The 16,951-nt window shown below is 38.0% G+C and overlaps 1 protein-coding gene across 3 annotated transcripts in view; it reads left to right on the forward strand.

The window, feature by feature from the left end:
- Positions 1–9,212: 9,212 nt before the first annotated feature.
- The window catches only part of LOC115229375, a 69,940-nt gene continuing 62,201 nt past the window's right edge, over positions 9,213–16,951 (forward strand). The window contains exons 1-2 of one of the 3 annotated variants that reach the window (XM_036499187.1): positions 9,213–9,741; positions 12,445–12,461. In XM_036499187.1, the coding sequence (XP_036355080.1) occupies positions 9,620–9,741; positions 12,445–12,461 (139 nt within the window). In that variant the 5' untranslated portion in view covers positions 9,213–9,619. The remainder of the gene's footprint in view (positions 9,742–12,444; positions 12,462–16,951) is intronic. The other 2 variants (XM_036499185.1, XM_036499186.1) reach the window with 2 other exon arrangements.

The raw sequence follows: 16,951 nt of genomic DNA on the forward strand, positions 1-16,951 counted from the left end.
GGGAGTGTCATGGGCAAAAAATGTCTAACTTCTTGCCTAGGGCGAACCCACAGCAATATCATATCTTCTCCACTATTTCAGTATTACATGTTAAAAGTGAAACAAAAACATCTCTCTATTATAATGTCAGATACTTTCACTTTAATACTGAAACTATTAAAGTCAAACTATTATATAAGAGGGATGAACCATTAACAGTGGACATCCATTTTGCTAGAAGAAGATCTGCTATGGTCTTATATGCAACACCACTGGTTTTCAATTCATATTAATCAGATTAATATTCAATTTCTCACCCTTATTATTTTTAATTTAATTTAAACCCAGGCCTAGGTGTTTTGGAATGAAGTTTGTTACCACACAGCCACACCTGCACCTATGTATGTGTGTGTATGTGTGTATAGCTGTATATGTATACATTTATTTCTATATATATGTATACATGTATATGTGTAGATGTATATATATATATATAGATGTACATGTAATATGTACACATATATATTCACATACATACATGCATACATATATACACTCATACACACATACACACACACACACACACATACATAGGTGCAGGTGTGGCTGTGTGGTAACAAACTTCGTTCCAAAGCACATGGTCCAGAGTTCAGTCCCACTGTGTGGTGACTTGGCATGTGTCTTCTGCTATAGCCTCAGACCAAACAAAGCTTTGTCAGTGGATTTTGTAGACAGAAACTGAAAGAAATCAATCGTATATATATGTATGTATATATTTAAGTGTATGTGTGTGACTTTGTTTCTGTGTTTTACCCTCATCACTGCCTCACAACTGGTGTTCGTTTATTTACATCCCCATAACTTATTGGTTTCACAAGAAGAAACTGATAGAATAAGTACCAGGCTTATCAAAATAAAAAAAACCTACTAGGCAGTATCTCATATTTTGGTTTGCCCACACAATTTATCTTTGTGTGTGTGCGTGTATATATATACATACATACATATATATATGTGTGTGTATATATATATATATATATATATAAAAGGGCTTAGTAAAATAAATTACTTTGCCACATACTGAACTCATTAGAAATAGTAGCTAAAAAAACTTTCTTTAAACTATTTCTAATACTTAAAGAAAATCTCTCTCATATAGTGTTTGCTCAATTCAACTCACGAAAGTATGGATGAAAATGTCGAGTTTGACTAATCTTGAAACGTACGTTCTCAAATAACCTTTGCATTTGATTTTTTAATGTCTTTACCCCCATACTTTCGTGAGTTGAATTGAGCAAACACTATATGAGAGAGATTTTCTTTAAGTATTAGAAATAGTTTAAAGAAAATTTTTTTAGCTACTATTTCTAATGAGTTCAGTATGTGGCAAAGTAATTTATTTTACTACGCCCTTTTATATAATGTAATAATTTGAATTTGCCTTAAATGGTCCCTTTACATACTGAACACTTGGTGAAATTGATTAATAATTAATTAATTAATTTTACCCTCAATTGTTGAAATTATATATATATATATATATATACTCTTTTACTCTTTTACTCTTTTACTTGTTTCAGCCATCCGGCTGAGGCCATGCTGGGGCACCGCCCTTGTTGCTACCCTCTCTAAGTCCAGTTTGCCGTGGCTGGCCACTGATCTAAGAGAGAGTTTGTAGCTGCTGCCCTTAGGTTACCTTCGTACCTTGCAGTGGGTTCATCTGGGATCCCGGAAAGCAGCTTGTCTAGATGTTTTTTGAAAATGTCCACATCCGCATCATGTAGATTCGTTCCATGACCTTACTTATGTGTGACGTCAGGGAGACTGGCCTGTAGTTTTTGGCCTCTGCTCTACTCCCTCCTTTGTGGATAGGGCATATGGTGCCTTCTTTTAGCGCCCTGGGCAGTTTACCGTTAGCCAAGGAACCACTGAAGAGCTTCTTCAGTGGTCCCGCTAGGGCATGCCTGCATGTTTGTAGGAGGACTGCTGGGAATCCATCTGGTCCAGCAGCTGAGTTTATTCTCATTTCTTCTATGGCAGATATTACATCCCTCTCTGTTATTTCTATGTGGTCGATGGTTGTTGTTTGGTTTTGGAGTGTTGTGGCATCAAAGAAAACTTCTGGGTTTGTGATTTGCATGTGCCCCAGAGGGGATGTGAACACACTTTTATACTGTTCCTTTAGTATTTCACTTATCCCTTGGGGGTCCTCAGTTAGAGAGCCCTTTTTATCAAAGAGTGGGCCAATCTTGCAGTGTACCGAGGTGCTTTCTTTCGCAAATTTAAAGAAGGCTTTAGGGTTTGTTTTAATATTCTCTATGGCCCTGGCTTCTCTCTCTGCCCTCTCCTTCTCATAGGAAAGTTTGAGTGCAGTTTCCGTTTCAAAAAGTTTCAGGTGGAGACCCTCATTGTTTCTCTGCCGTGCATTCAGTTGCTTCGAGAGCTTAGCTCTTCGCCTCATAAGTATTTTCCTGTCTCTGGGAATAACGTTCCTATGCCCGCTGGCTTTTTTCTCCGGGACAAACTTATGGCATATGTTCTGTATTGTTGTCATGAAATGTTGGAAATGTGTGTTGGTGTCTTGTGTGGTGATGAAGTCACTCCAGTCATGTTTTCGGATCTCTTCGTTTATCTTCTTCCAGTTTGCCTTATGGAAGTTTAGACTGGATAGACCTGTGGTATTTTCTAATGGCTGCGTCTCAACTAACTCTCTCATACCATATATCATTACCTCTACTAAGTTGTGATCTGAGAGAATTGTTGGTGTTACCATTATGTTGTGGATGAGCATCGGGTTGCTTGTGAAACAGAGGTCCAAGACATTCTCACCTCTTGTTGGCCGAAGCACTGCTTGTTCCATGAAAAACTTGCGTGTGAGAGCCAACAAGGACTCTGTCTGTCTCTGTTCAAGTGATGTCATTCCAGGGAGAAGATGGCCATCTGGCCATTTGACTTTCGGAAGGTTAAAATCTCCCAGCAGTAGAATGGTGTTACCTTGGTCCAGTTTGTCCAGGACTTCTTCTATTCTTCTGAGGCTATCTTCAAACACTCCTTCATGACTAGGGGTGTCTGGTGGCCGATATGTGACACATATTACTATTTTCGGTTGTTTCATGTGTACTATCAGTGTGTCACAGACTGAGTTTGAGTGTGTCAACAGTACTATGGGTGTGACATCTTCACGGACGTACAGGGCAACCCCACCATGAGTTCTTTCCTTCCTGTCTGACCGAAAAACAGTATACTTTGGTACGTGTATTTCTGCATCTGCTATACTGCTTGACAGGTGCGTTTCAGTCAGCGCTATGCATATTGCATGGTTGCTTGTGCTTAAGTCCCTAAGGTAAGGAATTTTACTCATATTAGTGGGTTTCACCAGACCTCTGACATTCAGCAGAAGCACTGGTGAGATATTTGGGGTGTCAATAAAGGCTGACGGTGTGGCACCTGGGCTGGTGTCAGCGGTGGCCACCCTGGGTCCCTTGATTGTGGTGGTCTTGAGTGCTGTTGTGAGTGCCCCTGGCTCTGAAGACGATGTATCCAGGCCAGTTGTCCCTCAATTTTCTCTGCTATTTCCACAAAATTTCTTTGTTCTGCTGCTGCCGTCTGCATTTCCTCTGCAAATGTGCGCCTTCTCCTTGTTGGGGCATTACGCACTATGTCTGCATATTTCTGGGGCAGCTTGTATTTGTTCTGGTTTTGGTTTCGGTCTTGGTTTTGGTTAAGGCATTTTGATCGAATGGGTTTGATGCAATTTCCATAGGGCCTGGGATGAGCGAACCTGCATCCTTCTCCTGTTTCTCCATGCCAGCAGGTTCCATTCCGGAAGAATTTGCATGTTATCTGGGTTTTCTTGTCCCCAGTTCCTCTCTGTTTTCTCTTCCTCCGTTGGACGGTTGTCCACTGGTTCCTTTCTGCATATTTATATTTATATATGTATATGGATTTTGTAGACAGAAACTTCAAGAAATCAATCGTATATATATGTATGTATATATTTAAGTGTATGTGTGTGACTTTGTTTCTGTGTTTTACCCTCATCATTGTTTCACAACTGCTGTTCGTTTATTTACATCCCCATAACTTACTGTTTTCACAAGAAGTAACTAATAGAATAAGTACCAGGCTTATCAACATAAAAAAAGCACTACGCTGTGTCTCATATTTTTGTTTGCCCACTCAGTTGTATCTATCATATTTGTGTGTCTGTATATATATATATATATATATAATACACACACACACACGTACATATATATATATACATGTATGTATATGTGTACATTCATATTTATTATATCAAAGACTGAAAGGAAATCTGCAATCAAATAACTTTACTCAACACTTTGCAACTGAATCAGTGGAGGCAAAGATGCCTCTCATTTTCTTGACAATTTATGCAGCACATTGCAGAAATCACAATCTAAGTGTATGTCAAAGTAAACTCTTACACTGTTGTACCACTGAATTACAAATAATGCTCATCTATGCTCGGATAATCACACAGCTTCCAAGAGTACAACTATTCGTCTTTGCTTAGATAAAATGACAAAATTGTGGGTGTTAAGTCCCCATGAAGGGGTCTTTCTAACTCTGGTGAGGATGTAGTCAATTTGGCTAGTGTGTCTGCCAGAACGGTAGGTGACTGGCAGTTTTCCTGAAGTTAGTATTGAAAACCATAAGATCATTTGCATCGCAGAACTCCAGCATCCTGGTTCCTTCCTCATTGTTGGAACCAAAACTGTAGCCTCCATGTAAGTCATGGAGGGTCCCCTGTATGTTGTCCAACATGTCCATTGAAGTCACCTGCCACAAATAGAAGGTCCCTATCATTTGTCAACGAGGTAATCTGCAAGAGGGAGTCATAGAATCGGTCTTTCTGTCCATCGGGTAGCCTTGGCTGAGCGGCATAGGCCGAGATAATGGTTGCTAGCTCATATATATATATATATATATATATATATATATATATATATATAATATATATAATATATATATATATATTATATATATATATACATATATATATATACTTTAATGAAAAGCAGCAGAAATTTAACAAAAGCTGTTACTCAGAGTTTCATGTTCCCATTCGATGGACAGTTTTGTTAAAATAGAACAGAAATAACGATATGATCAAAAACTACTTAAAGGATGCCCCTTTAAAAATAGACTTGTTTCATTGGTCCTTTCAGTTAACAGTCTTAAGCAAGCAATGAACAAAATAAATAAAGTAAATGAATTCAATATAAATTCATCCAATTATAAAAACCGAAGAAAACCTCAAATCAAAGAGTGGATTCAAAAGACATATTATAGATGATTATATACAAAATATAATTCAACTAGTTTAACGTGACCCGCTCTACGCATGGGTGAGGGTGTGGTTGTTATTTTCTGTTGCTTCCTTTCTGTTTCTTTTCGCCCCATTCTCCCGCTTTGTTTCTCTCTCCTTTCTCTCTCACTTTCCCACTCTCTTACTCTTCCTTTCTCTCGGACTCTCCCTCGCTTTCTCTTACTCTTTATCTTTCTCTATCTTTCTCTCTCCCATTTATAAAAAAATTAAATTTCCACACTTAAATTACAAATCCGCTTCCACTTTATCATGTTGAAAATTTGATTGAAATCAGGCAAAAGATGTCCAATCTAGACCCCCAAGTGTCCACAAAAATCATTAAAATCTCCGTTTTCAAACCAAAGCAACTACTGTTGTGCCCCAAAACGTCTCCCAATCAATTTCTCACCTCAAGTTATTCTCTCCTGTAAATTTTAATCCCCTTCCAGCCCCATTTAGACCCCATTTTACATAAAAATCAATTTGTATCAACGTTTGCCTTCTTCATTTTATAGATTACGCAGATATACCCAGCCTTGCTCAGGATTAAAATAGTTTATTATTGTTTTACTTGTTTTGGTATTATAACCCAATTTCATTTGGGTCTACGTGGGCCACATTTTAAAAGATGAGGAATTTTGCCCTAGAGGCCATGCTTTTCAATTGAGCAAACTCACTAGCACTTTTAACATAGGTGTGCATATTTTCAGCTCAATCCGACCACATATGTACACATTATATATATATATATTATATATATATATATATACATATGCATTAAATATGTACATATATATGCATTATATATACATGTCTACACACACACATATATATATATTCACATATATATAAATATATACACTTTATACATGTACACATATATATATATATATCATCATCATCATTATCGTTTAATGTCCGCTTTCCATGCTAGCATGGGTTGGACGATTTGACTGAGGTCTGGCGAACCAGATGGCTGCACAGGGTCCAGTCTGATCTGGCAGAGTTTCTACTGCTGGATGCCCTTCCTAACGCCAACCACTCCGAGAGTGTAGTGGGTGCTTTTATTATTGTCTTACGTGTTTCAGTATTATAACCCTATTTCATTCGGGTCTACGTGGGCCACATTTTAAAAGATGAGGAATTTTGCCAAATACTTTTCTTATGGCTGTCTCACTTCGAAGATGACATCTGTGGAATTCTTTCCAGGTACAAAACCAAACTGCATCTCATCTAGTTTCATTCTATTTCTAATCAATTGAGCCATAACTCTCTCTAACATTCATGACTTGGTCTAGCAATTTAATACTTCTGTAATCGTTTCTATCTAAGGCATCACTTTTACCCTTGTAACTATTATACTACTACACTTGTCATTGAGGATGGTGCTTTCCTGAATAACCTGATTAACTATGCAGGTGACTAAGCTGTATCCTACACCACCGGAAATTCTAATCATCTCGGTAATGACTCTTGATGGCTTAGGGGCTTTCATGTCCTTAATTGCCTTATCTATTTTACTTCTATCAACTCTGATGGCTAGTTCCTCAATTGGTTCGATATTTGGTAAACTCTCCTCCCATTCATATTCCACATTTAATAACATTTCATTGTGACACTGCTATACATCTTACTTCTATGATTTGCTAAGTGCAAGCATACCATTATCCATTTGCACACATTTCTCACGCACCAAATCTCTATTCTCTCTGATACACTGCTTTGCAATCCTGAACATCTCATACTGTAGAACATTTTCTAATCTCTTACCTTCAGCTACTCCTTTTGCTATGCATACCTGACGCCTAGCTGCCCTTTTGGCTACCTGATATAATTCTCTGCTTCCTCTGGTTTTCCAGTTTTTCCAGGCCTGTCTTTTTGATTTTATAGCACTGTCAACTTCCTTGCTCCACTACCATGTCACCCTTGATCTAGCTGGGACTCTGCACCAACCACAGATTTCATCTGTAGCCCTCAGTAGATTGTCCCTCAGGAACTTTCAGTTGTCCTCTAAGCTATGTGTCCCCAACTCTTCCTCTCTTTCTTCAGAAGCTTCCATTAGTAAATCTCTAAATTTTTGTCTGTTTGCTGGGTCTTTGAGCTCCTAATACTGTAGGAAAAGCATATATATGTATATATATATATATGCTCACAAGGGCTGCAATCACCCAAAACAATGGAGAATTCCTGAGCCTCTGAGAGCACATATGTATACATTTATGTGCTTCTCTTATAGCATTAGGAACATTTTAGCTCTTATTTCTAATAATCCATTTTCCATGCTGGCATGAGTTTGGCAATTTAACTGCAAATGGTAAGCTGGAGAGCTACATGAGGCTCCAGTATATTTTGGTTTGGTTTTTATGGCTGGATACCCTTCCTAGCACCAACTGCTCCAGTGAGTGTACTCGATGCCTTTTATGTGTCACTAGCACAGGTCCATCTTACATGTCACTGGTACAAGTGCCATTCACACATCACCAGCACTAGGCCAGAATCAGAGTTCCACTTAGCCTGATGCCTCTTCCCATGCACAGCAATTTGCCAGAAGTCCTGGTCACTTGTCACTGCCTCCATGAGACTCAACATCCAAAGATCACATTTCACCACCTCAACCCACATCTTCCTGGGTCGACCTCTTCCACAGTTTCCTTCCACAATAAGAATCTTTATGCAGCTGTCCCCATCCATATGCATCATTTGACCATACAGCAGTCCTCTCTCTAGCACACTGTATCTGATGCCTCTTATGCCCAATTTTTCTCTTAAGACGCACTTTGTTGTATGTGCACATTGACATGCACAACCAGTGGAGCATACCAGCTTCATTTCTTTCAAGTCTTCACATGTCCTCTGCAGTCACAGCCCATGTTTCACTGCCATGTAACATGGCTGTTCACACATAGGCATCATACAATCTGCTATTTACACTGAAGGAAAGGTCCTTTGTTACTATATATATCCTCTCTTCCAGAAGTAACAGGAATACATTCTTTTCAAAACTTTGGTCTAAATTCATCACCTCATCCTAACTTACATTGCCTTCCTTCCTTCTTGTTCCAGAATTACACACCTAAGCCTTATGTTTCCTTCTCTCTCCTACTTCTTTCTCCTCTTACTTCCACATGCCATTTCTGCTTGACTACTACACAATCTTCAGTTTGTCAACAGCCACACCCTCAGATGCTGCTTTTCCTGCTCCTTCTTTTCCCTTGCATCAAATCTTCTCTTTATCAATTCCATTCTGTTATTTCTCTTCTCACCTCTGTTTACCATTTTATTTCTTTTGTGCATTAGCATCTGGCTTTTCATCATCTTAATGTATATTGTTTCATCTTCTTGAATTGGATGATTTTCCTGGAAACTTTTTACCTTCAATTTCTCTGGACTTTTTACCAATATCTTTGTTTTTATCAACACTGAATTTAAATATTTCTACCACATTTTAAAATTTTAGTTTAAACTGTCTCTCATTGTTTCACATCTGCTTTCCTTTGAATGCATTCTCCAACCTCTATATGCTTTTGGTGAAAACTTGCTCACACATCAATAATATCTTCCACCTTGTACTTATTGTCCAATCTGTTTCATCAATTTTTTCATATGTTCATACACACTCTCATCTCCTCACATACATGCTTTTACACAACCTACCTAAAAATTACACGCATACACTACTATACTTGCACGTATCTATACACATAGACATCACATTAACACACACACACATACACACTCGGGTAAGACAGTTGGGGGACAGAGAGAATATAGATATATGTACCAAGCTCCATTGCCTGCTTTGACATGTTTTCTATGGTTGGATGCCCTTCAAAATGCCAACCACTTTACAGAGTGTACTGAGTGCCTTTTAACTGGCACTAGCAGCAGTGAAGTCACCAAGTAACTAGAAAGACAAGACACTCTCAACTGAGTAGGGAATAGAATTGAGAGAGGTGGCTTTGTGCCAGGTGATGAGAGGTTAGAGTATGGATGGAGGTACAGAAATTAGTGTCTTGCAGTAGAGGAGATACATTGGGTAACTGAGTTGGAGTGAGAGGGGAAGAGAGATGTTGAAGATGCAATGGAAGGTGACACTCAAGATACATGGAGTGACAGGAACCAAAGATTGGATCAGGCAAGTGGCTGAGTAAGTTCATGAGATGGTAGCAGGAGAGTGGGAGATGGAAGGAAGGACTATTTTACGAGGGTGTGAAGGAAGAGTGGAAGAGGTGTTTGTAAATCTTACAATCTTAACAACATGGAAAATCTGAGATAAATTTGTTTCAAAATTTACTGCTGTAACTAATGGTAGTCTTATTTGATATAGAAAATTACTTGTACTACTCTCACAAGAAATGTTTAATATTGAATAACATTCCTATATGCATCACTTTTTACTTTTTTTTAGGTGTTAAACGCAATAAAGAGTAAGTATATAACATTCTTATTTGTTGTTTATTTGAAAGTAGATAGAAAATTTCTATCAGTTGAACCCAAGTTGTAGGAAGGTAATACAAAATCATATATAGTTCACATGTTAGTTGGCTCTTCTATCTGCCTTTTCCAATTAGTATAATAGAATCTTTGTTAAGGTGACAGTAAATCAAAACCTTATACGTGTAAAGTTTTGCAAGTGAATCCTTATGCAAATAAAATACTATTGAAATTGTGAGGAAATGAAGTTTAAAAGTATAAATTGTTTGATTATTTACTAAATGCAACTGTAGATACTATAGATTTATATATTATAGATTAAATGATTATATTATAACTAACATTCCAAAAGACTGGGAGAATATCTAATTAATCTAGCTAATGGCCTTCCTTTTTGTAAGGAAAATATTTTGTTGAGTGTATATATATATATATATTCAGTAATGAATTAAAAGCAACTCTAATGTTGTAAACATTATTGGTTGCACATATTCCATGTTTGTGTTTTGTTTGTTTGCCAGAGTCACTGCAGCATAGCACTTGGGGATGACTCCCTCATAGCACTGGTTGCTAAAACACCTAAAGGTCATACACTGAGTCTTCTTCCATATTGGTTTTGGCCTGTAGCCTCCGCAGATTAAAGAGTCTGCCATCGGTAGTGAATATGATCTTGATGCTGGTTTTATCATCATTGCAGAAGCATCCAACAGCATGGCTGAGTACGTCTTGCTGAATAGCATAGGTGCAAGTACACAGCCCTTCTTGACTTCATGAGTGACTGGGAATGTGTCAGAGGAAGAATCTCCTTGATCCAGTACTTGAGCAAGCATGCTGTTGTGAAACTGACACACCATACTGGTGAATTTCTCCAGGCAGCCGAATCACTGTAGGTGAGGAGAGGTATTAGGCTGGTCACCAAGGTAAAGGTGTATGAAGCAGCTTTACTGCCTATGCTATTGTATGCCTGTGAGATTTGTATGGTTTAGATATGTCACACCGAAAAGCTAAATTGCTTTGATATCACTGCCCTAGAAAGTTGTTGGAAATCACCTAGTAAGACAAGTCAGAAGTTGAGACCCATCTTGTTCAAATGCCTGACATGCAACTCCCTCAGATATTGGTTTACAGTGAACTGACGGAAGGCAAGTGCATGCAAAGTGAACAGAAAAAGTGCTTCAAGGATACACTCTAAGCCTCACTGAAGAGCTTTCAGATCAACACTGATACCTGGGAAATGCAAGCTCAAGACTGCCCTGCCTGACTACACCAACAGAAGTACCACCTCCTACAAACAGAACAGGATTGTGAGGGCATGGTGAAAATGCATACAATGCAGAGCCAACTCTTTACTTTCAGCCCCAGCAGACTACCAGTGCCCGATTTGTGGAAAAGCCTTTTGAGTATGTATCAGACTGAATGGCCACAGCCAAACACTGCAATCCATCTTCTAGTCTCACAAGATACCCTTGGTCATTGTCAACAATGGTGGATTAGTTGTATATGTATATCATTATCATCATCATCATCATCATTACCATCTCAGTTGTGGTTGAAGATTGGACATCTGGTCATTGGTGTCTGACATTAAGAAAAAGACAATTTCATTCACAATCCTCAGAGGTGCAAATAATCGTATTTTGCAAGTTAGAAGGCCTGATTTAGTAGTAGTATATAAAGAGAATAGAAAGTGCTAGATAATTGACTTTACAGTTCCAAATGATGAAAAAATCAATATGAGAGGTATAGAAAAAACAGCAAAGTATTAGAACCTAGCCATTGAATTACAGAGACTATGGAAAGTGCTGGTAAAATGTCTTCCAGTACTTATAGGTGCATTAGGAAATATCTCTAAGTATTTGAAAAGATGAATAGAGGAAATAGGTATAAAACCCAGTTTAGTACAGTTGCAGAAAACAGTATTATTAGGGACAGTTAGGATACTTAGAAGGGTTCTTGGCATCTAAGGTTACGTGTTGTAGCCCAATGTTAGAATTTTTTCTTTTCCAACAGTCTAATGTGTTGTGTGTATATGAATAATGATAATAGTGATAATGAAGTATTCAAAGTGTGGGGCATGAAGGTAAAAATAATACCAATAATAACTGGAGCATTGGGCATGATAAAAAAACATATGAACAGAAGTGTAGAAGCTATACCTGGATCCTCAACACTACACACTTTTTAAAAAATAGCCCTACTAGGAACAGCCCACATTCTATGCAAGACACTATCAATCCAATAATACAACCTAAACAAAACAACCTACAAATACAAGACACACTCTATACATCATTTACCCAGTGAAATATACTTCCACCAGCAAGCTAAACAACCAAAGCACTACACACTCAACACATAATATAAGCAGTAATGCAACAGAAGACAGCACCACATCTCAAGGGAAAAAAAGGTAATACAGTAGAGTACTGGGAAGATGCACACTCCCAACAGCAGAAAAGAACATACAATGCTGCAACCCCCAGCAACACAGCAGTGTAGCAGGTGACGCAGTAGAAATTTGTCTCAATCTAACAAATATTGAACAATTATACAATAATAATGATGATGATGATGATGATGATGATGGTGGTGGCGGTGGTGGTGTGGTGGTTGTGGTGGTGGTTGTTATTTTATTTTATTTTATTTTATTTTATTTTATTTTATCTTATTTTATAATTATTTTGTGAATTTAATAGGACTTCATCAGCAAAAGGTAAGTTTTGTTTTTAAGAAATTTGCATGAGGAAAAGATGAATTTAGTTAGACAGACAAATTATTAAGAGACCATGTTGCAAAAAAGTAAGATATTAAGTGGTCAACCATCAAGAACAATTCGTTCTACATAAATGCAGCCATAGGTACTCATAATCAGTTCAGGTAAAGGTTTTGGAGAAAAGTTCCTAACATAAAAGCAGAGCCTAGAATGAAAGGGCCTAAAGGTTACTTTGGCAAAAATGAAATTTTTAGCTTGCAGAAAATAAAAAAAAACACTATTCCAAACTGGATGTAGCCACACTCATTATGTAGAAAGGGAGCCAGTAAACACTCTATACTATATAACCAATGTAAACAATAAGTACACAAAAAGTACAAGACAGGCTTATAGAGAAAGGGATTTCATTCATAAAAGCACTCCCAAGAAATAAGGAAATTTCTCAAGTTTGATAATAGTTGGTATCTTCCATAACTTAACTGTCTTAATCAGCATTAGAAATGAGTGTTGGGAAAGCATAATAGGTGGAGTAAGGATAGGTTATAAAAGTCCAGGGAGCAACTGCCTTTGTTGACAACAGAGAGGTTCTCTCTGTGGATGCTAAATGTCCGGAAAGAAATGCATCAGGTATATTCCAGTTGTATAGACAACATGCATAACATCATTATCATCGTTGTCGTTTAACATCCACTTTCCATGCTGGCAAGGGTAGGACAGTTTGATAGGAGCTGGCGAGGCAGAATCCTGCACCAGACTTCTTTTACTGTTTGGGCAGGATTTTTACAGCTGGATGCCCTTCCTAACACCAACCACTCACCAGAGTGGGCTTAGTGATTTTTACATGGCACAAGCACAGGCAAGGTCAGTTTTGGAAAGGTTTGGATGCCCTTAGAAATGCTAACCATTTTTCGGTGTAGACTGGATGCTTTTTAAGTGGCCAAGAGGACAGGATTTGGAAGTGGAAGGTAAGCATAGTGTATGAAGTGGAAATGCAAGGAAGAGACATAAGTTATACATAAGTTATTGTACAATAACTTATGTATAACATAAAACTCGCTTTAAAGTGTACCTTCCTTCTGGATTTCATAAACAATATATTGACAGAACTCCATCAATATAACAAAGTTTAATATTAATTCTATTCAATCTCTTGTAACATAAAGAAAAAGCCTATCAAAACACTAAGATATACTTTGACCTAATTTAATATATATATATAAAACTCCCAATTTCCTCCTGGAACTGATGTTAATTAGCCGGCAGCCTAAAGATAAACTTTATAGATTTCAACGTATCCCTCATCACTTCCCTTTATATCTTAAACAGGAAAGAATAAGGAAATAAACTTGCCATGAAAAAATAAATAAACTCAGTTTGCTTCAAACTACACTTGTTGAAAGACCCTGAATGAAGGTGCACAGCAGATTATGCTGGGTTGCATGTGCATTTGTACATACTCTGTGGAGCAGAAACCTGTTGGTCATTTTAACCAACTAATTATGGATGACCAACTGTAAAATGAAAAGAAAAATTTGATGATGTACCAGTCTCTGTATTTCTTGTAATTGTTTGAAATTTACACTCCTAATAATATTCATGATCCAGAGGAATGAATCCAGAGTCACCCATCAAAAGAATCAAAGCAAGATTGCTCATACTAAGTGAGCATTGATGCTTATTACTACTTTATTCAATTAGCCATAACCTGAAATATACCTGGGAGCTATTACAGTACCCACCTGGATAATTTATCCCTGTATACTCACCTTACGCACTTTCGGTCACACACACACACACACAAATGTCTATAGAAAACAGATGTTAAATGATGGTGATGATGATGTTTCTTTATCATCATCATCATCATCATAATCATTTAGCATTTGTTTTCCATATGTACATATGTCATGATTCAGTTTTATTTCAAGATTTCTTGCCAGTAGAGATAGAGTTGATTTCTAACCTAGATCATTATATTAGGTTTGTTGTGCTTACGTTTTATTGAGATTTTCACTGGAACATTCCACCAGTACTCTTTTTTTTATTATGAGTGACTTTGACTTCTTCCATACAGTGAGTTTTTATTTCTTTGTCCTTGGGGTTATCCTTCTGACAGGTTACATATTAGAGAATATCCTAGCTACAACATCATATCTTATCGGAAGATAATATTGGGATAATATTTTCGGACAACTGCTTATGATGTGGGTGATGTCTTTGGTGTCAACTCCACAAGGTCTGCATGGTTTGTCACATTTCACTGCTTTTCCCGCATCTCTATCCATTTTGTGCATCAGGTATTCGTTGATGTTTCCTGTTCCAGGATTGCAAACGCATCCCCTTCAAAGTGGAAGGTCATAACCCGGCTGTTGGTCAATGATAGACTGCTTTGATGATCAATGTTACTATCATCTCAGAGCTTTCTACTAACATATACATGCATAGTTTTCTGCTCATATATGCTCATCTTTGCATGTATGCATGTATATGTGTCTGTATACAAGTGATATAGTATATATGTGTCATTATGAAATAGAATTGAAAGTATTTTAGAAAGCCAACACTGATCTAGCTTGTTATAAAAGAGTTTAAACAAAAGCAAACTCAAAAGATTTCAGCTTTTGCCTTATATTTCAATATTTCAGTCTTAAAAAGCCTTTGTCAAGGTATTTGTAAAGACCAAAGCTAAACTCAATCAATTTCTCTTTATAAAGCTTAACTATTGAAATACAAGATATTTCTTAGTGGAAATATAAGGAAGATGCTTAATGTTTGAGGATCTATTCCTTATTTTACTACATATACTGTTTTTACATATTTCATTCCATACATAGGCAGCCTTGGCACTGATTGGTAGGGCTGATTCATAAATTGATAGGTTCCTGCAGGTAGCTTTCCCATGAAAGAAAGAATTAATACACCATTCTTCCTATGACTTCAAATCAGAAATAGATGGAGCTACACACACACACACACACACATATTTATATAAAGAAAGAAGAGAGAGTGGGGAGAGCTGGTATTATCAGGATGTTTCATTTCAAAGTCTGTATTTCTTTATACAGTTGAACAAGATATATGTTTTCCTTTTCATGAGAAGTCAACATGAGTTATCTACAAATCTGGCTAAGAAAGTTCAAGAGTGACTGGAGCTAAGTGCTCTAACACTTTCTTATATGTAATGGTTAGGATTTTACGTAGTATTTATGATTAACATAATTTTGGTATGGTTTTTAAGGAGTTCATTCCTTTCAAATCACTAACTACTTTATATCATAGTGTATACTATCATGTCAGTGACACTAGAAAGCTGGCCTTTCTGGTTTCTTCTACACTGTAACACTTTTTACTGCTCTCCTAGTAAAGTTGTTGTTGTTCCAGCTTGCAAATTTCTTGCCTCTTACATGTCTAGTCTAGAAATCTTTTCATTAAATGTTAGGTTTGTTCATGTTTCCCACTTTGTAGATGGATCTCCTTACTGCAGCTGTGAAATCACATCCTTCTATGACTTCCACCATTTACCTAGCATCGTTATCATAGTATTTATTTATCTAGCTTATGTGCCACACTATGAGACTGAACCCAAGACCATGTAGTTGAGAAGCAATCTTCTCAGCCACACAGCCATCACTGTGTTATCATATATGATATATATATATAATTATTTTAAATTAATCATAAATTATTTCCTCTTTTCTATAACATATTTAATTATAGATACCACTTTCTTATTGTTAATAACATCGTGGCCGTTCGCCAGCCTCATCTAGCACCTGTGTCGGTGGCACATAAAAACACCATCCGAAGACCCGGCAAGACTAGTCAGGCCATAACCCATGGCCCCTACCTGGGACGTAGTCAGTCCACCTGTGCATACCTTCCTTCTTGTGACACTTGTGAAGACCTGTTGAGGCAAGTGAAAATCAAAACAAATCAAATAGATGAACATCAATGGAATTTGTATCTTTGTGGTACCAGTGCCGGTGGCACGTGGCACATAAGAAAACCATCCGAACGTGGCTGTAGCCAGTACCGCATCGACTGGCCTCCGTGCTGTGGGCACGTAACAAGCACCATCCGATCGTGGCCGTTTGCCAGCCTCATCTGGCACCTGTGTCGGTGGCACATAAAAACACCATCCGAGCGTGGCCGTCTGCCAGCCTCGTCTGGCACCTGTGTCGGTGGCACATAAAAACACCATCCGAGCGTGGCCGTTGCCAGCCTCGTCTGGCACCTATGTCGGTGGCACATAAAAACACATCCGAGCGTGGCCGTCTGCCAGCCTCGTCTGGCACCTGTGTCGGTGGCACATAAAAACACATCCGAGCGTGGCCGTCTGCCAGCCTCGTCTGGCACCTGTGTCGGTGGCACATAAAAACACCATCCGAGCGTGGCCGTTTGCCAGCCTCGTCTGGCACCTATGTCGGTGGCACATAAAATCACCCACTACACTCTCGGAGTGGTTGGCGTTAGGAAGGGCATCCAGCTGT

Source organism: Octopus sinensis, unplaced genomic scaffold, assembly GCF_006345805.1.
Source record: "Octopus sinensis unplaced genomic scaffold, ASM634580v1 Contig12553, whole genome shotgun sequence".
In the NCBI taxonomy this organism is placed as follows: Eukaryota; Metazoa; Mollusca; class Cephalopoda; order Octopoda; family Octopodidae; genus Octopus; species Octopus sinensis.